General features: G+C 37.4%; 1 long non-coding RNA gene, 1 pseudogene and 4 gene segments (V, D, J or C); all 6 read left to right on the top strand.

Moving 5' to 3' along the window:
- The first annotated feature begins 285 nt into the window (after positions 1–285).
- On the top strand, positions 286–1,491 carry LOC122869515. The segment is given in 4 exon segments: positions 286–362; positions 459–624; positions 901–908; positions 1,033–1,491. Coding segments are annotated over 4 exon segments (417 nt in total).
- Positions 1,492–4,889: 3,398 nt separating this feature from the next.
- LOC122868499 lies at positions 4,890–5,485 on the top strand. The segment is given in 2 exon segments: positions 4,890–4,957; positions 5,046–5,485. Coding segments are annotated over 2 exon segments (366 nt in total).
- Positions 5,486–10,068: 4,583 nt separating this feature from the next.
- LOC122868509 lies at positions 10,069–10,493 on the top strand. The gene is made up of 2 exons (XR_006376124.1): positions 10,069–10,251; positions 10,342–10,493. It is a non-coding gene; the product is annotated as an uncharacterized LOC122868509 (long non-coding RNA).
- A 1,300-nt stretch (positions 10,494–11,793) lies between these two features.
- On the top strand, positions 11,794–12,959 carry LOC122868502. The segment is given in 2 exon segments: positions 11,794–11,875; positions 11,954–12,959. Coding segments are annotated over 2 exon segments (363 nt in total).
- A 1,138-nt stretch (positions 12,960–14,097) lies between these two features.
- LOC122868492 lies at positions 14,098–14,967 on the top strand (annotated as a pseudogene).
- Positions 14,968–21,785: 6,818 nt separating this feature from the next.
- On the top strand, positions 21,786–25,919 carry LOC122868489. The segment is given in 3 exon segments: positions 21,786–23,194; positions 23,340–23,654; positions 25,182–25,919. Coding segments are annotated over 3 exon segments (516 nt in total).
- Positions 25,920–27,447: the final 1,528 nt, after the last annotated feature.

A 27,447-nucleotide genomic window follows, 5' to 3' on the forward strand; every position in this document is an offset into this window, starting at 1 on the left:
CAGTTTCTCTACATTAACCTACACCAACTTTATGAGTTTTGAGACATAATCTTACAGTAAATCATATAATAGCAGTGCTACCAGTTTGCTAAATTAACCATGGTGACATTTAAGTCCATATAAGCACTTTCATAAAAATATGTTCTTTAAATAATTGATTTCTCCAGTCTGGTCATGTGAGGAGACACACTGTTTACACCGTCAACTTTAAATAAAAAAAAAAAATAAAGGTCACATATAAGGAAGGAAGTGTGTTTGTGTGTGTGTGTGTCAGTGAGAGGACAGAAGAGCTCACATCAGTTCAGCTTCAACATCAACCATGTTCTCTGTAGCTCTGATACTGCTGCTGGCAGCTGGATCCTGTGAGGAGCTTTCAGTGGATTCACACTAATAAACACATTAGAAACACTGAATAGTCAGATGAATGATGGAGATAATGTTGATTTCTGTTTCCACTGGTGTGAACAGTATTGATCTCATCCAGCCAGACTCAATGGTTGTGCAGCCTGGAGAGTCTTTGACCGTCACCTGTCAGGTCTCTGGTTATTCTCTGACTGATAACAGCTATGCAACAGGTTGGATCAGACAGCGTGAAGGAAAACCCATGGACTGGATTTTACATCGGTGAGGAGGAGGAGACTTTTACTAAAATAATGCTCTGTAGAACAAGTTCCTTTACCACACACACGTTTGTAAAAGTATTTCAGTGGAGTATGTGTGGCCAGTTACTCCCTGACAGAGAAGTCATTGAGTTTTTAAATGTGTTTGACTGGAAGCCAAAGAGCCTTTGAGAAGTTTGACTTTCCCTCACTACAAGGAAATGATTCATTGAATGATTGGAATTTGAGAAAAACATTAGAAAATGTTACTGTACCTGATTGACATTTTCTTTAATTGCAGGAATCTGAGTGGGTTATGAGATGCCCATCATTAATTAACTATTAAAATATAAATTCCAGTTTTGTTTAGTTTTTTCTGTTTAGTTAATTAATATTTAATATGGAATGAAAGCTTTGACGAATGGTTGTGCAGCCTGGACAGTCTTTGACCATCACCTGTCAGGTCTCTGGTTATTCTCTGACCGAACAGTGTCTCTAAAAGGACAGAATCTGCAGCCTGAGGACACAGCTGTGTATTACTGTGTACGTCAGCCCACAGTGATACAAACCACCAACAGACCTGCACAAATACCCAGCAACCATGTGACTCAACCACACACATGTGAACATTAATGAAGACATTACTCTCTGATGAGCTGATCATGTCGATGAATGTTTATGGAATTCACTGAATGGTGGAGGACATTTTTTGTCACTGAGAGACAGAGGAAGATGAGGCTGAGACAAAGATGCACTTCCTCTACAATGTACAGCATTCAATGAAATAAGGAACGTTTACTTTAACAAGTTCAACTCTGTAATCTCAGATTTCAAATTCAATAAAGGACCTCTCAAAATTAAAAATGATCTGCCCAATATGTATCTACATGCCACAACCTGAGGGACAGTGAATGACCTACACACACACACACACACACACACACACACACACACACACACACACACACACACACACTCTCTCTCTCTCTCTCTCTCTCTCTCTCTCTCTCTCTCTCTCTCTCTCTCTCATAAAACATAAATAATGTTGCAGTGTTCAGTTTTCACTTTTTGTATTTGTATTTTAACTGCAAGTCTACAATTTATTATTATTATTATTATCCCATCTTACTTATCTGTATATATTTTAATATCACAATCTTCTGTTAATGTATGTTTTTATTTTGCTTTGGCAATGTTAACATCTGTTCCCCATGCCAACAAAGCCCAACTGAATTGAACTGAATTGGAAGAGTTGAGTATTTTATTTTATCCATGTTGATCTCATTTGACCTCCACTACAGGAATTATAAGAACAATATGACACATTTTTGATTTATTCATTTTTGTGTATTGGGATGCAAGAGAACATGGGGGAAACATTTCTTTTTCCTTTTCCATGCAGTGGGGTGGAAATTAACATGACAAAGACAATTTGAACAGTAGCTCTATCTCTTAAATGGTATGAACAAATAAACATATACAGGGAGATGCAAACTTCCCTTTTGTAAATGTCCAACCTGTGATTTACAAGTTTGTTGGATAATGATCACAATTTCTTTGCTTACAGGAGGTTGGAGTGAAATCAAACTGAACCAGTCTCCCTCTGAGGTGAAAAGACCTGGAGACACGGTGAAGATGTCATGTATCACATCTGGTTATAGCATGACAAGCTGCTATATTCACTGGATACGACAGAGGCCAGGGAGAGCTCTGGAGTGGATTGGGAGGATGAACACAGGCACAAACTCTGCTAGCTATGCCAGCTCCTTTCAAAGCCGTTTCATCATGACTGAAGATGTGTCCAGCAGCACTCAGTACCTCGAGGTCAAGAGCCTGACAGCAGAAGATTCTGCTGTTTCCTTCTGTGCTCGAGATACACACTGACTGAAGACAGTGGAGCAGCTGCACAAACACCTCCACAGATAACAAACAGCAATGTGATCTTAATGACATCTAGGTTTTCTATTTACTTTGAACATGTACATATTTTTAATCTCACAAGTAAATATTTATTGTCTTTATGATATTACATTACTCACAGTAATAGATAGGGTTTCTTCAAACAGCAATTATTTAATACTAAATTACCCATGTCACATTCACAAACCATTAATTATAAAAATTCAGTTTGAAAAGAGAAACAACCTGAAAAACATTTGATCACAGGGTGAACTTGGCTGCATCAGAAGCTCATTAGAAAGGTGAAATGTCCACAATCAAATATAAATTCAAAACATTGGTGGATGGTGTAACATGATGAGATGACAATGAAGCGATTTTCAAAATTTCCAGTGCATATTGGTGATCAGAGGAAAACTGTAGATTATTTAGCTCATCTGCTGCTCAATATGCTTACAGGAGCAATGAGAAACCATGATACCAACATGCATACATATTTGAACTAATTTGAATAAACCTTGGATGTGAATGTGTCAGATTTCTGAACTAAGATAAGAATTTTTATGTAAAGAAAAGTTGGACGTGTCTGTGGTGTTAATACTCATAGACATTTTATGAAAATGAAATTAAAGCATGTCAGAGAAATTTTGTAAGAGATACAGTAAGATGATACTTAATGATACAACAAACTACAGTCATTTAGGGAGAAAGTATGAAAAAAAAAACATTTAGCAGAGGGACTGAAAAGAGGATACAAGTCTAACCCAGTTCTCTTCTCCCTGTGAGGAGGAGTCAATGCAAAACTCAGATGTCTTCCACCTCTACTTATCTGACTGCAGAGAGGACGACAGAGAACAGTGGACACACAGTTTAACATGATGGACTAGAGGACAGGACTGCTGCTTTTAACTCTCTGCTGGGCAGGTGAAGATCTTCACTGATCTTATTTAATTTTAATTTCATTTTCATCACCAGCTTTTTTGACTTCATGTTTTTATCCTCTTGACAGGTGTTGATGGTCTGACTCTGACAGAATCTGAACCAGTGGTTAAAAGGCCTGGAGAATCTCACAGACTGACCTGTACAGCCTCTGGATTCACATTCAGCAGCTACGATATGCACTGGGTCAGACAGGCTCCTGGAAAAGGACTGGAGTGGATTGCACTTATCTATGGTGATGGTAGCGGCAAATCCTACTCTCAGTCAGTCCAAGGCCGATTTACCATCTCCAGAGACAACAGCAGACAGCAGCTGTATCTGCAGATGAACAGTCTGAAGACTGAAGATTCTGCTGTTTATTATTGTGCTCGAGACACACAGTGACTGGAGTTGGTTGAGCAGCTGTACAAAATCCTACAGAACTCATTGTTCAGGCTGGTAGAGCCCAAGAATGAAGTATCTTTTTCATATTATTTATTTTATTTTATATAGACACGTTTTTCTATATTCTATATTTTACATTACATATATTTTTTGAATGATGCATTATACAAAATCCTGAAATCTGTCCCTAAGATTTATTACTTAACTTACTGATTATTATTTATTATTACATTAAACTAATAAAAAAACACAATAAAGATCACTTGTTCATAAAAGAGCCAAAGACAGCACAACAATCTGGTTGCTAAAATTAAACTACTACAAATACTAAACATTTCTACAAATTAAGACACAATAATGTCTGTCAATGATGTGGAATCTAAAGTGAGTCATAATATGAGAGTGAAAACTAATGTTGCAGTTTCTGTTATAAAATCACTAGAGGGCAGTCAGTGTCAAGTTTCTCTCTCCTCTGTTACTAAAAGGAGACTCTCAGATCTGGTGTTCTCATTGATCTGAACTGACTGACACTTGACTCTGATGTAATTTTTGCATTTTGTCACACAGGTTTCGGTTCCTGAGCTGTTGTTTTCCTCTAGCCCTCCTATTATCTCCCCATTCAATGTTTAATGTCTCTAAATAAATGACTGACAAAAAAAATAAAAAATTGGTTAAAATTGAATGACGTTTCCTAATTTAATGGGGCGACTGGCCAAACACTATATTAACATGATGATATGTTTTCAATATCCTGTACACATTTTGTAAGCATTGGTGTACTTTGGGGTCAATTTTACTCCATCACTGTAATAAAAGAAAAGTTTAGAAAACTTAAAAAGCAACCAGCTGAACAGCCTTTTGGAGTTTACTCAACTAAAGGTTCATGTGTTGTGTCAACTTAGGTTAAGAAGTTGACTGAAAGCGCTATCTTAAGTTAGTCAAACTGAACATTGCTATTCAGATCTGCTCATCTACGTAAGAACTTCACTTAAGAATACTTAAATTATTAAATTTGATAAATTGGAAACTGTGTGTTCTTATATGATAAATATATATACGACAGAGAACAGTGGACACACAGTTTAACATGATGGACTATAGGACAGGACTGCTGCTTTTAACTCTCTGCTGGGCAGGTGAAGATCTTCACTGATCTTAATTTTACGTAGCTTTTATTTTTGTCTCCAGCTTATTTCACTTGATGTTTTTTTATCCTCTTGACAGGTGTTGATGGTCAGACTCTGACAGAATCTGAACCAGTGGTTAAAAGGCCTGGAGAATCTCACAGATTGACCTGTACAGCCTCTGGATTCACATTCAGCAGCTACGATATGCACTGGGTCAGACAGGCTCCTGGAAAAGGACTGGAGTGGGTTGCCTGGATTGATGATGGTAGTGGTAGCAGCAAAGCCTACTCTCAGTCAGTCCAAGGCCGGTTTACCATCTCCAGAGACAACAGCAGACAGCAGCTGTATCTGCAGATGAACAGTCTGAAGACTGAAGATTCTGCTGTTTATTATTGTGCTCGAGAGCCACAGTGACTGGAGTTGGTTGAGCAGCTGTACAAAATCCTACAGCACTCATTGTTCAGGCTGGTAGAGCCCAAGCATGAAGTTTTGTTTTGTATTAATTTTCTATACTTATTGATTGTTTTATATTCTTTATTTTTAAATTACATGTCACTTTTTTAAATAATGGATTATACAAAGTCCTGAAAACTGTTCCTGAGAAATATTACTAAACATTAAACACATAAAAAAAACTATAAAAGATAATTTGTTCATAAAAGGGCCAAAGACAGCACAACAATGTGGTTGCTGAAATTAAACTACTACAAATATTAAACATTTCTACAAATTAAGACACAATAATGTCTGTAAATGATGTGGAATCTAAAGTGAGTCATAATATGAGAGTGAAAAATAATGTTGCAGTTTCTTTTATAAAATCACTAGAGGGCAGTCAGTGTCAAGTTTCTCTCTCCTCTGTCACTAAAAGGAGACTCTCAGATCTGGTGTTCTCATTGATCTGAACTGACTGACACTCGAACCCTGGACTGAACTAAAGCTGAACACTCCTGCTGCTCATGTCCACTGCATGTTGTGATAGTTGAACCTTTTCTAAACAAAAGTCATGTGTCAACGTGATTCAGCACATTTTGAACAGTACAGTTGGACTATAAGGTGTTTACCATCAGCAGTGACTGCAGCTCCATCTGTCAGTGTCAGTTCATCTCAGCAGACAGGAAGTAGATCTCAAGATGAACAGCAGGAAGCCTGAAGGAGCTGCTGTGTATTCTTGTGCTTGTGAGACTGTGATTAAAGATGGACGAACAACTGATCCTGCAGTAAGAAACATTTTCTGGGATTTTGAAGCAAAAACTCTGTCTTTTCTCATCCTCACTGGGCTGACAGACCCTGCACTGTCTCACATGATTCATGTCCTCAGGTCAAGTCATTCAAAATGATACAACACACAGACATTTGAGTACCACTGATGTATGACTGGCATTAAAGTTACATTTCATGAAAAAATACAAATAATTGACACAGCCAGCCTCTGTGACTGTGCAGCCAGGTCAACGTCTGACCATCACGTGTCAGGTCTCTTATTTTGTTAGCAGCTACTACACAGCTTGGATCAGACAGCCTGCAGGGAAAGGACTGGAGTGGATTGGAAGCAAATATACTGGAGCTTCAGCCTACAGAGATTCGCTAAAGAACAAGTTCAGTATTGACTTAGACTATTCCAGCAGCACAGTGACTCTAAACGGACAGAATGTGCAGCCTGAAGACACTGCTGTGTATTACTGTGCCAGAGAGCCACAATAACACAAACCATCAGTAGACCTGAACAAAAACCCCTCAGTGCCTGAACACTTGTAACATGAAGCCACCAGAGGAGGAGCCCTCAGACCACTAATGGTTTCAACACCAGCTCACTGTTAAAGAGAGAAAGAGATGTATTTTGCAGTGAAAAAGTAAAAGTGATATAACATGGCTCATTACAATATACAATAATAATATTAAATATACAGTGGAGGCATTTTCCAAAAAGTGTCTTCTCTGTCAGACTCTCAATATTCTTGTGAATTAATGTCAGCATAATTTCAGCTGATAACTGCGTTTTAAAAAGCTCTTCATCTAACAAGAAATGAAACAAATAATTCCATCTTAATGCCACTTTTTGTAACTTTTTTTATTTTTTAAAATAAAAATAGACACATTAAATTGATGATAAAAGCAGAAATAACTTCACTCTATCAGTGCTCTTCAGCTTCTCTTCATTTTAAGTTTGACCTATTTGAATAAAATTTAAAAACTAAATAACTATTTATAATATTGGAATGAGACTTATTGTGTTTTTCCTCATGCCTTACACTATGGTAACAGAGTTTATATTTCTATGACTGGACATTTCTTTGTACTGAAACATGGGTATTCATGGCATCCATGTACTGATGGGTTACATATTTTTCTTGAATTTGTTTTTGAAGCTTAAATAATATTCTCTTTCCTACTGGGGTTTTCTTTCTCCTGACACACTTATTGGTATTGTGTGTATTGTAAAATGTATAAACTATTGTCAAAGTCTTCACAAAATGCAGACTGTGCTTAATAACCAACTTATAATGTGTTTGTCAACCTGTTGCACAAATTATACTGAAACATGTAAAAGGGACTCTTGGAGGAATGACTCATGTACAGTAAACATTCACATGTCACCAGCTTATTTTACTTAATGTTTTTTATCCTCTTGACAGGTGTTGATGGTCAGACTCTGATAGAATCTGAACCAGTGGTTAAAAGGCCTGGAGAATCCCACAGATTGACCTGTACAGCCTCTGGATTCACATTCAGCAGCTACTATATGAATTGGGTCAGACAGGCTCCTGGAAAAGGACTGGAGTGGATCTCTTTTATGCAGACAGCTAGTTCTCCTATCCGTTACTCCCAGTCAGTCCAGGGTAGATTCACCATCTCCAGAGACGACTCCAGCAGTAAAGTCTATCTACAGATGAACAGTCTGAAGACCGAGGACACAGCAGTGTATTACTGTGCCAGAAGAGACACAGTGAGAGACAATAATAGGAGAGTCATACAAAAACTTCCTCCATTTACCACCTACCAACTGGGAACACTCACTTTCTTTTCTTCAGTATCACTTTTTTTTGCAATTCTTCTGCTGATTAAATTCTCTGTATTAGTCTGATGAATATGTTTCCACATGTCTTACATGTATGACGATTTCCGCAAAAATTTACTTTTGGTAACATTTGAAAATACAAAGCTGCCATGTCATTTTCAGATTGTACACCAACATTTTTAAAGAAAATGTTCCTATACACGACCAAATCCACACAAAATCTGAATTTGACTGAAATTAACGGATTTTACAGCAATAAAAAAGGACAAAAAAACACCCTTTACAGTAGCATTTAGATATGTAACAAATCAAAACCTTGTTGCCTCTTTTTCTCTGGATATTTTAAAAATATCTTCTACTTGTCTAACCTGTGATTTAGAGTCCAAACGGTATCACAGATATAGTGCTGGCCAAAAGAATAGATTGTGTTTGTTTTTCTGGTCTTACATCGATAATGCATATAAGCAAAAACTCTTTCCATATCCAGACTAACGGCAGCACCCACAGCTGTCTCTGTTCTTTGTCCACTCACTCATATACATGATGACCACCTGCCAGCACCCTTTACAGGTTTTTACAACTGCTAACTCACCTTTCTCTATACGAGTTCACTTTTTCAAAACCCGTCACACAGTCAGCACAGCAGAAGTCAATGTGGACTAAACTGTGGATCACTTTTCATTGCTTTTACACAAAATGGATTCAGTGACCACATCTTTCAAATTTCATGAACTTTTTTCTCTCTCAGACCACCAAAACTCTGTGTGTTTACACTCCATGTTGTACATGTTTACATATAGTGAAAACTGTTTCATTGACATTCTGAACCTAACATAACAATTATTTCTAAAAAGAATAAAAAAAAAATAAAATGCATAAACTCCTAACTGGTACACTGAGGCTGTTGTTTCATTCCTTGATGACCTCTATGAAAGACAGGTGCCAGGTGGGGAAAGGGGGCAGGTGAGGCAGAATCCAGAACGTTTTGTACAGGACATGGGACGATGTGGCGTTTCACCATCTCTTCCAGTCACAGAGTGGTTTACAGCCCATCCCAGGATGACGTCACGTTTCCTTCCACCTTACTCTCCTCTCCATTCCTCAACACCATAGATGAAATCTTTTCCTCATGGAGGTGGAGAGTTTATCACCACCAGCCACATGATTAGATGTCCCTCTTGGACACAAGGGGTGCTGGAAGTCTGGACATATCTGCAGAAGATTGTCAGGGATGGAAAAGCAAGTGTAAAAAATTATGAGCTATTTATCTATTGTAAGTTTTCTGCTCTCAATGATAAGCAATATGTTGAAAGTAATGGAAGCAGAATATTAGTGAACATTCACCTGTTTGTTTGAGACATTGTTGTATTAAATGACCACAGCCATTAAGCAGATTGTGCATTTAACAATGGAGCAAATCTTCAGTTTGCCAATTAGTTTAATGTTGTGTTCTAAACAATTCATTGTTGTGTTTTAACTGCAGAGAAATGTCTAGAAAAGATGTGTAGAGAATTATTTTTTTTTTGCATTTTTGTCACACAGGTTTCAGTTCCTGAGCAGCTGTTTTCCTCTGGAGGCTCCACGTTTCTCTGTATGTCTGTGTCTTCAAACATCTGCAAACACTGAAACCATTAAAAGTCTTTTATGCAAACCTGCAAACCAGCAGCATCACACTTAAGTTTGCATACTATTTACATGATCCTGGCTGCTGTCACTGGATTTCTGTTTGCAGCAAATAAATAAGTAAGTTCAGTAAGTAATCAAAAATGAATGCAAATATATTTTCTATTGTTTTGTGTCTTTAACCTCCAATGTAAAGTAGGTAAGCAAATAAATGAATAAATAAATACTGCAAATACAAAAAAAAAGCAATTGTATAAGATTTTACATAATGTTTTAATATTGAATTGTTGTCAATACAATACATTTAAGCATTAATAGTTTACAGTAAAAGTAAAGTTAACAGTTGCTTCATTTCTGTAAATGCAGGGACATTTTCAAAATGTTACAACTGAGTGTGTAATGAAATTAAAATATCATATGTAAAGCAGAGGTGATTTCCAGGCATGTTTTCACTCTGCAGATATAACAGTCAGACTCTTCTATTGGCTCCAGTTAGACTAACATTGATGCTTCATGTGTTTGATTCTATGCAAACTCAGTGACCTTCCTTGTTACTCAGCTATAAAAACTTCCCATCAGGCTGTCAGTGGAGTTCACAGCACGTCAGTTTCAACATCAACCATGTTTTCTGTAGCTCTGCTGCTGCTGTTGGCAGCTGGATGTGAGTCTCTCTGGATTTGTCAAAGTCAACAGTTCTTCTTTTGCAGTTTAACTTGATAATTTGTTACTAAACATTTTCTTTTTTTAACAGGTGTGAAGTGTGAACAGCTGACACAGCCAGCCTCTGTGACTGTGCAGCCAGGTCAACGTCTGACCATCACCTGTCAGGTCTCTTATTCTGTTAGCAGCTACTGGACAGCTTGGATCAGACAGCCTGCAGGGAAAGGACTGGAGTGGATTGGAGATGGACATGTTGGACACACAACATATTACAAAGATTCACTAAAGAACAAGTTCAGTATCGACTTAGACTCTTCCAGCAACACAGTGACTAATGAAGACATTACTCTCTGATGAGCTGATAACGTCGATTCATGTTTATGGAATACACTGAATGGTGGAGGACATTTTTTGTCACTGAGAGACAGAGGAAGATGAGGCTGAGACAAAGATGCACTTCCTCTACAATGTACAACATTCAATGAAATAAGGAACGTTTACTTTAACAAGTTCAACTCTGTAATCTCAGATTTCAAATTCAATAAATGACCTCTCAAAATTTAAAATGATCTGCCCAATATGTATCTACATGCCACAACCTGAGGGTCAGTGAATGACCTACACACACACACACACACACACACACACACACACACACACACACACTCTCTCTCTCTCTCTCTCTCTCTCTCTCTCTCTCTCTCTCTCATAAAACATAAATAATGTTGCAGTGTTTAGTTTTCACTTTTTGTATTTGTATTTTAACTGCAAGTCTAAAAATGTATTATTATTATTATTATCCCATCTTACTTATCTGTATATATTTTAATATCTCAATCTTCTGTTAATGTATGTTTTTATTTTGCTTTGGCAATGTTAACATCTGTTCCCCATGCCAACAAAGCCCAATTGAATTGAACTGAATTGGAAGAGTTGAGTATTTTAATTTATCCATGTTGATCTCATTTGACCTCCACTACAGGAATTATAAGAACAATATGACACATTTTTGATTTGTTCATTTTTGTGTGGATTGGTGGATGGTGTAACATGATGAGATGACAATAAAGCAATTTTCAAAAAATCCAGTGGATATTGGTGATCAGAGGAATACTGTAGATGATTTAGCTCATCTGCTGCTCAATATGCTTACAGGGAGTAATGAGAAACCATGATGCCAACATACATACATATTTTAACTAATTAGAATAAACCTTGGATGTGAATGTGTCAGATTTCTGAACTAAGATTAACATTTTGAATTTTTATATAAAGAAAAGTTGGACATGTGTTTGTGGTGTTAACACTCATAGACATTTTATGCAAATGAAATTAAAGCATGTCAGACAAATTTTGTAAAAGATACAGTGAGATGATACATGTAATGATACAACAAATTAGTCATTTAGGGAGAAAGCATAAAAAAAAATTAGCAAAGGGACTGAAAAGAGGATACAAGTCCAATCCAGCTCTCTCCTCCCTGTGAGGAGGAGTCAATGCAAAACTCAGATGTCTTCCACCTCTACATATCTGACTACAGAGAGGACGACAGAGAACAGTGGACACACAGTTTAACATGATGGACTACAGGACAGGACTGCTGCTTTTAACTCTCTGCTGGGCAGGTGAAGATCTTCACTGATCTTGAGTTTACATAGTTTCCATTTGTGTAACTGACATGTGTTTTCTTTATTTCTTGACAGGTGTTGATGGTCAGACTCTGACAGAATCTGAACCAGTGGTTAAAAGGCCTGGAGAATCTCACAGATTGACCTGTACAGCCTCTGGATTCACATTCAGCAGCTACTGGATGCACTGGGTCAGACAGGCTCCTGGAAAGGGACTGGAGTGGATTGCACTTATCAGATATGACAGTGCTGAGATCTACTACTCTCAGTCAGTCAAAGGCCGGTTTACCATCTCCAGAGACAACAGCAGACAGCAGCTGTATCTGCAGATGAACAGTCTGAAGACTGAAGATTCTGCTGTTTATTATTGTGCTCGAGAGCCACAGTGACTGGAGTTGGTTGAGCAGCTGTACAAAATCCTACAGCACTCATCGTTCAGGCTGGTAGAGCCCAAGGATGAAGGATTGTTTTGTATTCATTTTCTATACTTATTGATTGTTTTATATTCTGTATTTTTAAATTACATGTCTTTTTTAAATAATGGATTATACAAAGTCCTGAAAACTGTTCCTGAGAAATATTACTAAACATTAAACACATAAAAAAAACAATAAAAGATAATTTGTTCATGAAAGGGCCAAAGACAGCACAACAATCTGCTTGCCGAAATTAAACCACTACAAATACTAAACATTTCTACAAATTAAGACACAATAATGTCTGTAAATGATGTGGACTCTAATGTGAGTCAGAATATGAGAGTGAAAACTAATGTTGCAGTTTCTGTTATAAAATCACTAGAGGGCAGTCAGTGTCAAGTTTCTCTCCTCTGTTACTAAAAGGAGACTCTCAGATCTGGTGTTCTCATTGATCTGAACTGACTGACACTCGAACCCTGGACTGAACTAAAGCTGAACACTCCTGCTGCTCATGTCCACTGGATGTTGTAATAGTTGAAACTTTTCTAAACAAAAGTCATGTTTCAACTAGATTCGGCACATTTTGAACAGTAAAGAATATTATATACATATTCAAGTTACAAACAAAATTAATTTATCTTACAAATATTTTTTTCTGGAGATAAATTCTTTATATAGAGACGTTTTTCATGTTTCAAGAAAGTTTAATAATATAGTAATCACAGGATTATTGTGTGTTTTAACTGCAGAGAAATGTCTAGAAAAGATGTGGAGAGAGTGCTGACAGTTTGATGCAAACAGGTAATAAAGTTATCTGTAACTGGATATAAAGAAACTGCAGCTACATCTCTCCATGGGCAGGAAGAAAGCTGTGCCTTCATTTGTTACAATATCTTTTAGTTTTGTCACAATTTTTTTTTTTTTTCCATAATAACAATAATATAATAAACCAAAATAACAAACTATAAACCACACTGAATGAAATTTGATTAAGACTGATTTCTGATACAACCACACACATATAAAGGTCAAATGTGTTGATTTTTACAAAAAGTACTTTATCTAAGCTAAAGGATTAAGTGTTTTGCATTTTAGTCACACAGGTTTCGGGTCCTGAGCAGCTGTTTTCCTCTGGAGGCTCCAAGTTTCTCTGTATGTCTGTGTCTTCAAACATCTGCAAACACTGAAACCATTAAAAGTCTTTTATGCAAACCTGCAAACCAGCAGCATCATGTCATGGTACAGCTGTACCATTCCTAGTGTCTCTGTCTGTTTGTCCCCTGTTGGTTCCCCTCTTGTGTTTGTCTGCATGTGTATGTGTGCAAATACACTAAGTAAGCAAATACATGAATAAATAAATGAGGTGTTGACAGTAAATAAAATCTCACAGCTCACATCATATTTAAGTGGGTTTTAATCATTTGAAAACATGCTAAACACACTGTAAACATGGCTTATAGAAAGCAACATTCTTGGTGGTTGCTCCTTTTGTTTCCATGGGTGCACGTCATCATTGTTATTGCAATGCTGATTTTAATGAATATGTTTTCCATTATCCATGATTCATGTTAATATTCACATTAAGATTTGTAATAATTATCCTTATCATTGTTTGCAATTATACAATCATTTATATAATGTTTAAATATTGAAGTGTTGTCAGTACAATACATTTAGGCATTAATAGTTGACAGTAAAAGCAAAGTTAACAGTTGTTTCATTTCTGTAAATGCAGGGACATTTTCAAAATGTTACAACTGAGTGTGTAATGAAATTAAAATATCATATGTAAAGCAGAGGTGATTTTCAGGCATGTTTTCACTCTGCAGATATAATAACAGTCAACAGACTCTTCTATTGGCTCCAGTTAGACCAACATTGATGCTTCATGTGTTTGATTCTATGCAAACTCAGTGACCTTCCTTGTTACTCAGCTATAAAAACTTCCCATCAGGCTGTCAGTGGAGTTCACAGCACGTCAGTTTCAACATCAACCATGTTTTCTGTAGCTCTGCTGCTGCTGTTGGCAGCTGGATGTGAGTCTCTCTGGATTTGTCAAAGTCAGCAGTTCTTCTTTTGCAGTTTAACTTGATCATTTGTTAGTAAACATCTTTTTTTTTTATCAGGTGTGAAGTGTGAACAGCTGACACAGCCAGCATCTGTGACTGTGCAGCCAGGTCAACGTCTGACCATCACCTGTCAGGTCTCTTATTCTGTTAGCAGCCACTGGACAGCTTGGAACAGACAGCCTGCAGGGAAAGGACTGGAGTGGATTGGAGAAGGAAATGTTGGACTGGTGATTCATCCTACAAAGATTCACTAAAGAACAAGTTCAGTATCGACTTAGACTCTTCCAGCAACACAGTGACTCTAAACGGACAGAATGTGCAGCCTGAAGACACTGCTGTGTATTACTGTGCCAGAGAGCCACAATAACACAAACCATCAGTAGACCTGAACAAAAACCCCTCAGTGCCTGAACACTTGTAACATGAAGCCACCAGAGGAGGAGCCCTCAGACCACTGATGGTTTCAACACCAGCTCACTGTTAAAGAGAGAAATAGACATATTATGCAATGAAAAAGTAAAAGGAATATCACATGGCTGATTATAATAGGCAATAATAATATTAAATATACAGTGGAGGCATTTTCCAAAAAGTGTCTTCTCTGTCTGACTCACAATATTTATGTGAATTAATGACAGCATTATTTCAGCTAACAACTGCCTTTTAAAAAGCTCTTCATCGAACAAGAAATGAAACAAATAATTCCATCTTCAGGCCAGTTTTTTTTTAAACTTTTTTATTTTTATTAAAATAGACACATTAAATTGATGTTAAAAGCAGAAATAACTGCACTTAATCAGTGCTCTTCAGCTTCTCTTCATTTTAAGTTTGACCTATTTGAATACAATTTTAAAACTAAATAACTATTTACTAATATTGGAATGAGACTTATTGTGTTTTTCCTCATGCCTTACACTTTTGAGGACAATTTTCAAATTAAGATTGACTAAATCAAATTTATTTGGCTGGTATCGCAACTCCTACATTACTGTTTTTTTAAGGCCAAACTCTGTCCTCCCTGTGAGGACGAGTCAATGCAAAACTTATCTTCACCTTTACTAATCTGACTGCAGAGAGGCTGACAAAACTTTTAGTTTTCACTGCAACTTCTGTTTTACGCAAGGTAACAGAGTTTATATGTTTGTATGTCTGCCTTTATTTGTACTGACTGAAAAACATGGGTATTCATGGCATCCATGTACTGAGGGGTTACATATTTTTCTTGAATTTGTTTTTGAAGCTTAAATAATATTCTCAGCAGTTTTCCTCTTTCCTACTGGGGTTTTCTTTTTCCTGACACACTTATTGGTATTGTGTGTATTGTAAAATGCATAAACTATTGTCACAGTCTTCACAAAATGCAGTCTGTGCTTAATAACCAACTTGAATAATGTGTTTGTCAACATGTTGCACAAATTATACTGAAACATGAAAGAGGGACTCTTGGAGGAATGACTCATGTACAGTAAACATTCATTCTCCAGTTTCACCAAACAGTAACTGAGATCCAAGTCAGATCCAGTTCCACACTGTGAGGAGGAGTCAATGCAAAACTCAGATGTCTTCCACCTCTACTTATCTGACTGCAGAGAGGACGACAGAGAACAGTGGACACACAGTTTAACATGATGGACTATAGGACAGGACTGCTGCTTTTAACTCTCTGCTGGGCAGGTGAAGATCTTCACTGATCTAGATTTTAATCTTAATCTTGATCTTATTTGTGTTCCAACTAAATTCATGTGCTGTTTTTTATTGTCTTAACAGGTGTTGATGGTCAGACTCTGACAGAATCTGAACCAGTGGTTAAAAGGCCTGGAGAATCTCACAGATTGACCTGTACAGCCTCTGGATTCACATTCAGCAACTACGATATGCACTGGGTCAGACAGGCTCCTGGAAAAGGACTGGAGTGGATTGCATGGATTTATAATAGTGGTAGCAGCCAATCCTACTCTCAGTCAGTCCAAGGCCGGTTTACCATCTCCAGAGACAACAGCAGACAGCAGCTGTATCTGCAGATGAACAGTCTGAAGACTGAAGATTCTGCTGTTTATTATTGTGCTCGAGAGCCACAGTGACTGGAGTTGGTTGAGCAGCTGTACAAAATCCTACAGTAGTCATAAGACCCCCTCACACATCTTCAGTTCAGGTAGTTGTAAGAAATGATCTAATTTCTTCACACCCCATTTGGAACCAGTGATATTTGATTAAGGATAATTTCTAAACATATATTTCAATTTTTTAAATGTACAAATCATGTTACTAAATCAACAAATGTCTCATTTTCAGCAACAGATCTTCAGAGCTTCATAAAACCCATTCCCCAACGATGACACTCACTAAACTTTTAACAGCACTTGCACTGTTAAATGGTTTTGCTAAATATCTAACCTGCATTCACAAGTCTGAACACTGATGATAAGCTTTAGTTTGCATTCAGTGAGATGAGAGCTACTTCTTTTTTTCTTTCATTCTGCAGTCCTACCTGCAGGGACTGCACATGGAAAGTAGCTGAATATACTAGATACTGTAAGTCTGCTACAAAACATCTTTTCTCTTTGTCTAAGATGAGTTTTTTACATGACAAATTAACTTAATCAATTGAAAATGGAGTAAATATATAGATGTTGTGGGGTTTCAAACTCATACAGATGTCTTAACTGTCTTATATTGTATGTACTCAACAACAGCAGATCTGTCCTGTATATTTGACCGGTATGTCAGTGGATACTTAGCATCCCTTGTTTTCCACTAATGTAGTTTTCTTCTTACCTAAAGAAACCAGTTTTTTTTTTTTCTTTATATGGATTTCAATATCTGAGCAGCTCTCTAGAGGCTTCAAGTTTCTCTGTTTCTTTTTGTGGCTTCAAATATCTTCAAACACTGAAACCATTAAAGGTCTTTAATGTAAAACTCCAAACCTCAAACCAGCTGCAGAAACCTCTTATTATTTGCATCCATTCACATGCACATGACATGTTTTTGTGTGTATTGCGTATTGCTTGCTGGACTTCCCTTTTGTAATTTGGTCAAGGTTAAAATAGTTTTAAACTTTGACACCATGTGAGTTAAAGATTGTTATGTAAAACTAAAGTTTTATGTCCCTACTCTATCACTCCAGAAATGAGCTGTCAGGACTTTGATATTTTACAGTTTCCTCTGCTGTTGCAGAGATAATCTACTTATGGAAATGTATCTGTATCACATGTTCCCTTTTCAAACCTGGAGAGGAGGTCTATGCAAACTGTCCTCTCTCATAAACACACCATCAGCAACTTGTGGCAGAACACTGAGACAGTACAAATGATTGATTGATCACAGAGTGAACTTGGCTGCATCAGAAGATCATTAGAAAGGTGAAATGTCCACAATCAAAAATATATTCAAAACACTGGTGGATGGTGTAACATGATGACAATAAAGCAATTTTTAAAAATGCTAGTGGATATGTGGGTGTAAAGGAAATGGATTATTTTCTTGACCTGAACTGAGGAAGTTAATCATGTGAGGGGATCTGATGAGTACTGTAGGATGTTGTACAGCTGCTCAACAAACTCCAGTCACATTTGTGAATGGTTACAGGAATCTGGAAATGTGTATTCAGAATCTCTGTGTTCGTAATCAGATTTGTAAATGTGTAACGGAAAATTATTTTCTTGAAAAAAAAAAAAAAAAAGTGTATTCAGAGTGTATTGAAAATCTGTAAATGTGTAGACAAATTTGTTAATGCATTCATAGATATTAATTGCTGAAAGGTTTAGAAGTTTTTATTGGACTTCCATGTATTTTTTTATTTGTGTTGTGTAAAGTCACAACTACAAAATACAGTGCAATTGGCAAATATTCGGTTTCAGGCGTCTGCTAAACGCTAACACAAGCCTAGCTATAATTTTAACCGGCGCTACGACCTAGACAGGCCCCCGAGGAGGGCGACTCAGCTTCTCAAGTGACCGGTCTCATACACAAGAGGCTTTTATTTCCCTGTTGAGGGATGGTTTGTTTAAATATCACAACACAAATGTCTATTATAAAATTAACGGGAACCTGTGGTTATCTGCCTTGTTCTCCTGTGGGGTGTTTTGACATAAGCAGCCTCCAGCATGTTTCAGCGGGCCCATGCAGGGCTCTCTGCCCTCTAGCCTTCACCCCTGGTACTCTGCTGGAGAACCAGAGAGAGGTCCCAAGGCGAGGGCCTTTTCTCGGCAGAGTAGGGCGGGTCTACAGATGACTCTTCTTCCAGTACAGACTGTAGTTCCGTCAGCTCATGCGAGGGACTAGCAGCACCTCTTGATTGTTACAGAGCTCAAGAGGTCTGGACTATCTTAAAAGGACTTGGTCTCTCTTTTAACCTCAACTACAACTCAGTCATGTATGGACTCCTACAAGAAACAATACCTCCGAAACAAAAAGAACTGTTTCAGCTCCTTATCAGCATTGTGTGTGTAAAGATTTGGAAAACCAGATGCGCCAGGGTTTGACATCAGACTGTCACTGACAGCGACATGGTGGTGAAACATGTACTGGCTGACCTCTGGAGGAGGAGAACTATAGATAAAAACTTCCCTGGAACATACTGGACATTTAATGTGAAGATCTGATTTCTCTGTGCACTTTATTGCTTGGCTCCTCGTGTTAGCAAACTCTTTTATCACTTTGTATTATGTAGAATATCCATGTATTATTATGTATTGAAATATCTATGTTGTGCTTTTGTTTTTGTATTGAACTTGTTGAAACTTAATAAAGATTTTTTTTTTTTAAAAGTAACTGCACCTCAATTTACAGATGCCTTTTTTTACAGATCTGCTGCGGTACAAATTGGACAAAATTCCACAAATAAATAGGAGGGAAGTCACAAATGTCACAAGCTGTAAGTTATGTATATTTGCTGTATTTTTGTGGATATGACTTTACAAAAAAAAAAGTTATAGGTCATGGTACACATTTGTGTATTGTCGTCTGTGGGTTACTGCTAATAAAGTCCAATAATAACTTCCAAGAGCTATGAATAAAAGGATACTACATGTGCACATAAAAATCTATCGAGATATTGGGAATCATTGAAAATAAGTTTATTAATATTGTATTGAAGTAGACAATATGTTGAAGGTCCACTTTAAACCTATAGAGGGCAGTTAAAGCCTTGTTTTTCTCTCCTCTGTCTCTGTAATGAGACAGTTACAGCTCATCTCATTCATCTTAACTAACTGATACTTGAGGTGAAAAGACCTGGAGAGACGGTGAAGATGTCATGTATCATATCTGGTTATAGCATGACAAGCTACTGTATTCACTGGATATGACAGAGGCCAGGGAGAGCTCTGGGGTGGATTAGGAGGATGAACACAGGTTCAAACTGCTAGCTTTGCCAGCTCCTTTCAAAGCCATTTCATCATGACTGAACATGTGTCCAATAGACAATATATTGAAGGTCCACTTTGGAAATACAGACAAGTCATCAGTTACAACTCAGGCGGGCCTCTCAATCGGCTGTGTGGTGATTTGTCTGTGCTTCAGACTCAGTAGCTATAAGCCTACATACCTGTCAGAGGTAGCACATTGTTGAGCTGGGTAGTGGTTGTCAAAATGCAATAATCAATTGTCACTTTCTCGTTCAGTAACTTTATTCATTAACAGTTCTACCAGAGACATTTGGTTATACAGCATCTTTGGTTCTACCAACCCACCAAAGCTTCTGTGCTAGCGGTGTAAACAACACCAACACTCCCCCAGTGCTCCAAACTCCCAACCGGGCTAAGCTAGCTGACAGCAGCTAAAGTTAGCAGCAGTTAGCGGTTACTTTGACAACAAGTAAAGCATTTGTCCATCAGGAAACTCGTAAATCACCCAGAGTTGAAGCAGAGGAGCCAGAGGACATTAGAGGGAAAATATTCTGATATGATCCAGTTCCACCCAACTCGGTGAATAAAGTTGTGTTTTTGTACAGTAGTGAGCCCTGACCCCAAGAAACACTCATTTTTAACTAATTTTTCCAGCCTTGTCTCATGTGTGGTCTGATAAACAATAAATTCATCAAATTTAGTGCCACATATCGACATATCTTACCAAGCTAGCTGCTATATGTTGTCCTTGGAGGAATAAAAGTAGAAGAATGTAAAATAACTTAAATAGAGTGTGTGTCGAAGAATTTATTTGCACCGAATAGAGTACAAATTTACAATTTGTTTAGAAAATCCTCATTTGAGGGTGCTTTTCATTTTCTCTTTGAAAATGGTAAGCTAAGTTATTTTACATTCTTCTACTTTATTCCCCCAAGGACGGCATATGACAGCTACTTCTTATAATACATCCTGCAGATTGCATTTTCACAACAAATCTACACACATCTGCAGATCTTGCAGAAGTGCAGCAAAAGTCACATGTAAAGAGACCTGAGTTGTAACTGATGACTCATCTGTATATACAGCTCCTTGAGCAAAATACTTAGACTTTTCACCCATTAATATCTATGTACGCACTTACAGATTTGTCTACACATTTACAAATGTCAATACACTTGAAAATTTGAATATAGATTTGGAGATTTTTTTTTTTACACATTTACAAATCTGATCAGTCACACAGAGATTCTGAATACACATTTGCAGATTCCTGTACACATTCATGAATCTCAGTACACATTTAGAGACTATTTGACAAATTTACAAATCTGATTACGCAGACACACATTGAGATACAGTTACAAACCTCTCCACTGACATCTTAAAATGGTTTCGCTACAATAATAGCCCCATATAAGTCCAACCCAGTTCTCTCCTCCCTGTGAGGAGGAGTCAATGCAAAACTCAGATGTCTTCCACCTCTACTTATCTGACTGCAGAGAGGACGACAGAGAACAGTGGACACACAGTTTAACATGATGGACTATAGGACAGGACTGCTGCTTTTAACTCTGCTGGGCAGGTGAAGATCTTCACTGAAATTGAGTTGACATATTTTCATCTGTGCTACCAACATAATGCTTGATCTTTTTCTCTTGACAGGTGTTGATGGTCAGACTCTGACAGAATCTGAACCAGTGGTTAAAAGGCCTGGAGAATCTCACAGATTGACCTGTACAGCCTCTGGATTCACATTCAGCAGCTACCGTATGAATTGGGTCAGACAGGCTCCTGGAAAAGGACTGGAGTGGAGTGCATTTATCTATGGCGATGGTAGCGGCACATTCTACTCTCAGTCAGTCCAAGGCCGGTTTACCATCTCCAGAGACAACAGCAGACAGCAGGTGTATCTGCAGATGAACAGTCTGAAGACTGAAGATTCTGCTGTTTATTATTGTGCTCGAGAGCCACAGTGACTGGAGATTGTTGAGCAGCTGTACAAAATCCTACAGGACTCATCGCTCAGGCTGGGAGAGCCCAGAAGTGAAGTATATTCTCTTTGTTTTCATATTATTTACTTTATTCTATTTTTCATATTTCTATTTTTATTTATTGTTATATATTCAATATTATATATTACATATATTTAAAATAAATTATGCATTAATGTCCTGAAAACTTTTCCTGAGAAATATTACTAAACATTAAACACATAAAAAACGCAATTAAGATCACTTGTTCATAAAAGGACCAAAGACAGCACAACAACAACAACTGAAATTAAACTACTGCAAATACTAAACATTTCTACAAATTAAGACACAATAATGTCTGTAAATGATGCATTTATAAGAAGACAACCTTACTGTGATTACAACATTAATTCAACTACAGTGAAAACTTTGCTTTAAAAAGCTCTGTATCATACAATATTTAGTTTCTCTACATTAACCTACACCAACTTCATGAGTTTTAAGTTTTAAGTTTTTTACAGTAAATCAAATCACAGCAGTGCTACCAGTTTGCTAAATTAACCATGGTGACATTTAAGTACATATAAGCTCTTTCATAAAAATATGTTCTTTAAATAATTGATTTCTCCAGTCTGGTCACTTGAGGAGAAACACTGTTTACACCTTCAGCTGATTTAAATAAAAATAAAAATAATTCAGCAATATGCAAATAAAGGTCACATATAAGGAAGTGAAGTGTGTGTGTGTGTGTGTGTGTGTGTGTCAGTGAGAGGTCAGAGGAGCTCACATCAGTTCAGCTTCAACATCAACCATGTTCTCTGTAGCTCTGATACTGCTGCTAGCAGTATCAGAGCTACAGAGAAAGGAGCTTTCAGTGGATTCACACTAATAAACACATTAGAAACGCTGAATAGTCATTAACAGGACAGAATCTGCAGCCTGAGGACACAGCTGTGTATTACTGTGTACGTGATACAAACCACCAACAGACCTGCACAAATACTCAGCAACCATGTGACTCAACCACACACATGTGAACATTAATGAAGACATTACTTTCTGATGAGCTGATAATGTCGATTAATGTTTATGGAATTCACTGAATGGTGGAGGACATTTTTTGTCACTGAGAGACAGAGGAAGATGAGGCTGAGACAAAGATGCACTTCCTCTACAATGTACAACATTCAATGAAATAAGGAACGTTTACTTTAACAAGTTCAACTCTGTAATCTCATATTTCAAATTCAATAAATGACCTCTCAAAATGAAAAATTATCTGCCCAATATGTATCTACATGCCACAACCTGAGGGACAGTGAATGACCTACACACACACACACACACACACACACACACACACACTGAGAGTCTGTTGATGGTCAGTGCATCAAAACCAGCACGATGACTCGTAGTCGCACTGAGTGGCAGAGAGTCAACAAAGTGCGCTGTTCAGCCATTAGAGACGATATGACACCAGTTATTCAAGATCTGACTGTCCACAAAGGAGGTATGTTACTGAGGGATGGAGACTCACTGGTAGAACAGTAATCTGTAAGTCTGGGGAGGCAGCCAATTTACACACACAAACACGTCATAATCTATGTATAGCAAACATAAAGCTTATATATGAACCTCGCTGGTGTTTCTTTCAGATGGGCGTCAGCCAAACGTGACAGTCCACGTCCTCACAGAGGAGGACATCAGCAAAGGAGCTGAGGCCACTCTGGTGTGTCTGGTCTCCAGTCCTGTGCTGCAGGATTACTACATCGCCTGGTCAGAAGATGAAACCAACATCTATACTGATGGCATTAACTTCCCCCCACAGAAGACCCAACATGGCTACTCAGTTATAAGTGTTTATACCACCACCAAGGAAAAGTGGGACAAGCACAACATGTTCAACTGCCACGTCTGGCCTGCTGGCAGCAATGACTCCATGAAACCCCGAGGAGTGTCTAAGTCCCATGGTAACTCGATTGAATGTAGAAAATAGTAGATTCAGCTTTAAACGTGGTATTGTGTGCTGATGTGTTGCTCTGTCTGTGTGTGTACTCTCTGCCATGGGAACCTGTGCACTCTGTGATGTCATCAGTCTTTGTGATTGTAAAAATAACAGTCAACATGTCAATTTAGTTTTGTTCGTCATCATATTGTGTTCCAATCTGTCTTTGTCACATTGTCTAACAGCTTGAGAAGTGTGCTGACTGTTTCAAATAAATGTTGCATGGAGACACTTTTGTTACATGTTCATGAATGACTTCAATATTTAAAAACTAACTGAAAAGCAACAACAACCTCCTCCTTCATATTCCTCTTCATATCCTCTCTCTTCTATAGCATGATATTCAGCCTGGTCAAGGTAAACATGCAGGCTTTTTCTGCATTTCAGTTATACTAAGGACTAAAGACTGTACAAGATATAAGACAGGATTTATATATTCACTGAAAATAAGTAAACAGTTTGACCAAGTACGGTACAAGTTAGAAAATAAAGCCCAAGCATGTAAAAAATAAAAATGCCACATGAAGGAGAGACAATTTTGACTGATTCATCTTTGCATAGTTTTTCTGTGGGTGCAACAGTTTCTTCCCATCTGCACAGACAAGAATGTGCAGGAGAAGAAACGACCAGAGATATGAATGTGAAAGTTAGTGATTTTCTGTCTGTGCTTGTGATGGACTGCCAACTTTTCCAGGTTTGTCCAGTTTGTGCAGTGCACATGATCCAGAAAAGGGAGATCATTGTAATGCAAATCAATGCATGAATTTAGTTTAATAAAGTTAGACAAAAGAGACAAAAAAAATAAGAAAAATTCAAACATATAATTGATTATCAGCAATATCTGATAAGTTACCTGGCACCAAATCATTCTTTCTGACTGGTGAATTGCTCTCTCTGGCTAGAACAAACCTCATGTTGAGAAACATGTGGTATTACAGGTGTATTGTGTTGATTTGGATGGACACAATCACACAGTAAAGTGGTGTGAAATGCATCACGTTCAGTTCACTAGCTCTGTTCTGAACAGAGTTTATTGGCACAGCCAACCAGCTCAGGTGAGACTGATCAACATTTAGCAGCAGCAGAGTGGAGAGCGTCTCCAACCACAGAAAATGTGCTGGTTTGTTTTAATGCTCCACTGCACAAACTGATATATCAACAGTTTATTGAATTAAACACATTCCAGATACCATCTTTAAGTAACAAATCACAGGCAGTTACAGTGTCCGGGTGTATGAAGATAAACCTTTTTTTCACCACTCATCCAGTCCAACAGTTAATATAATTGTTATAGAACACCAGTCGCCTGCAGCAAACCTGCTGGCCACAACTATCTGCTGTACTGAAGACACAGAGATCATTTGGGTGTCAATTCTCCAGCTGGGTGAAACTCCAGATTAAAGTGATCAGTCAAACCTCACCACTGTTTAACACTCTGTATTTGAAAAGTGAATATAATATATTGATTTTAATTGTTTGATTTTTTTTTCAGATGAAGAGACGATAAAGGATGAGATGGATGCACAGCCCAGACGACTACAGGTCTTCATTTTTTTTTCTTTTTTAAAACATGTACATTATCGATGATCTACTGTACATCTGCTAAATGAAATGGTCGTCATATATAATGATTAACTAAACACTGAAAATGGATTTCTCTGTAACCTGTAGAAAAATCAAAAATACAACTGCAATTGTTAATTGTTGATATGAATACATTTGGATTGTTGTTACATTATGATTACAGAAGTTCTTGATAACTTTTCATTAAAAAGTGTTAGTGAAGTGTAGCATTAACTTGTCATTGATATGTAAATAACAAATTGTACTGTAGTAGAAACAGAAATCTTTGCTTTTCATTTTTGGTCATTTTGTTGATCAAATTTGCTTTCATCATTAATTCGGTAGATATGATACTTACAATAGATGAGATTTGTACAGACACAAACATTAAAGGGAGTATGAATATGAGTCATAGTGTGCTTGTGATCAACATAAAAAGCTTCTGAGGATTTTGTTCACAACATCTAAAATAACACCACATCAAGTCAACGTACTGTAAACTTCTGTTATCAGTTAAGCTCTGAAGGTTTTTCAATTTCCTGGAGTTTCTAAACATATCATCTTTAGAGAGTCACTTCCCCTCTCTCTGCACCTCTGGGACCACACCTGTAGCAGTGAAACTTTGTAGAAACCGTCAGAGCTACGAATAAACTTCCTCAAAGCAAGAGACTCATCTTTCACTGTGTTTATTTGCATATCAGCATGTATCCAGGCGTGAAGCGGCACACATGCATACAGCAGACACACATCTTCACACACAAAGGCAACACAAACAATCTTCAGAAAAGTGTCATCGTAAAACTGTGATGAAGCCGGATAAATTAACAGAGATATCAAATACAAGTACAAGTACAAGTATATTTGTGTGTTATGTTGTTTGTTCTGCTGTACGCTGCAGAGATGTAAGTTCATGGTGGATATAGAGATGGATAGTTTCATATCAGCGTTCTTCTTGGTATCTACAGCATCATGGCAGCACACAGCAGAAGGAGCTGGAAGCCTTTGAGATCTTGTGTGATGAGTTTGGCCTTGTAACTAGTTCCTTTTCGTTCCGTCTGAGGAGTGTCACTCATTGCTACTGCTTGACTGACTGGGATATTATAAGAGGCCGCAGAGTCAAGAACGTGTAGGTGGCAGTTAAAATATTACAACTCCTCATCGTCCTCACCAGGTGCATTTATAGCATCCTCAGCAGATTAGGGAGGAGAACCGAGAACTGTTGCTGCTATACTGCTATCAAATACTGCTATCAGTATTTGAACATGATTCACTTTAATTCATTCTAACATAGTTGATGAGCACTTTCAGGCTGCCAACTGTATCATCTCTCCCCCTGTGTTTCTTGCTGGTCCCTGATTAGTTGCACATGTCAGGCAGTTACTTCAAACAGAGGATAAAGACGCGTTCAAAAGCTCTAAATTGTGGGCGCACTTTAGCAAACTGAATGAAGACACAGCAGAGCAATATATATATATTTTTAAAGTAGTTGCGTTTAAGGGCAGTAACAACATAATGAAAGATTTTGAGAAACTGAATATCATAAATTTGCAGAAATGTGGCGTTTAAGCACATTTACTGTATCATCTTTATTATTATCATTATTAATTATTTGTTCACTCACCATATATTCCATTATTATATATTTTACCCTCTTTTGCCGCTTAAATTAACCATTTTAACCACAGTGATTTTGAAAGGCCCATCTGATATATTATTATCTAGGTTACTTTTAACTACTAGAGGCTGATAGATTACCTACTTCTTCTAAATTAATTCAATACATGTATTTATTTATTTCATTCATTATAGTTATTTGTTTATTATTATTAAATTAATTAATTTAAGCTACTCTGTGTTGCTTAGGCCCTGCCCTCAGGGAGGAGTCTTCCTGAGTTTTTGCTGTTATTTAAAAATATTGCAATGACTTTGTGTCCTTCTTGAGAATAATATCAAGCTACTAGAACAATTTCACTTCATAAGATGTTTAATAAAGTCAGCTTGTTGATGTGCTTGAAGGACATTTTGGTTTACATGCCAGCTGTTTAATAGAAGTCAGAAAAGTGAGTGAAGACTACCATCTAGCGGCAAAGGCTTTGTGAGGATTAAGTGATCCGTCACTTGGTCTTGATGCAGTAAATGGAAACGACGTGTGATTAGAAACGCAAAACACTCGTATGTGTGAAGATTACAAGATA

Source organism: Siniperca chuatsi, linkage group LG21 (assembly GCF_020085105.1).
Source record: "Siniperca chuatsi isolate FFG_IHB_CAS linkage group LG21, ASM2008510v1, whole genome shotgun sequence".
In the NCBI taxonomy this organism is placed as follows: Eukaryota; Metazoa; Chordata; class Actinopteri; order Centrarchiformes; family Sinipercidae; genus Siniperca; species Siniperca chuatsi.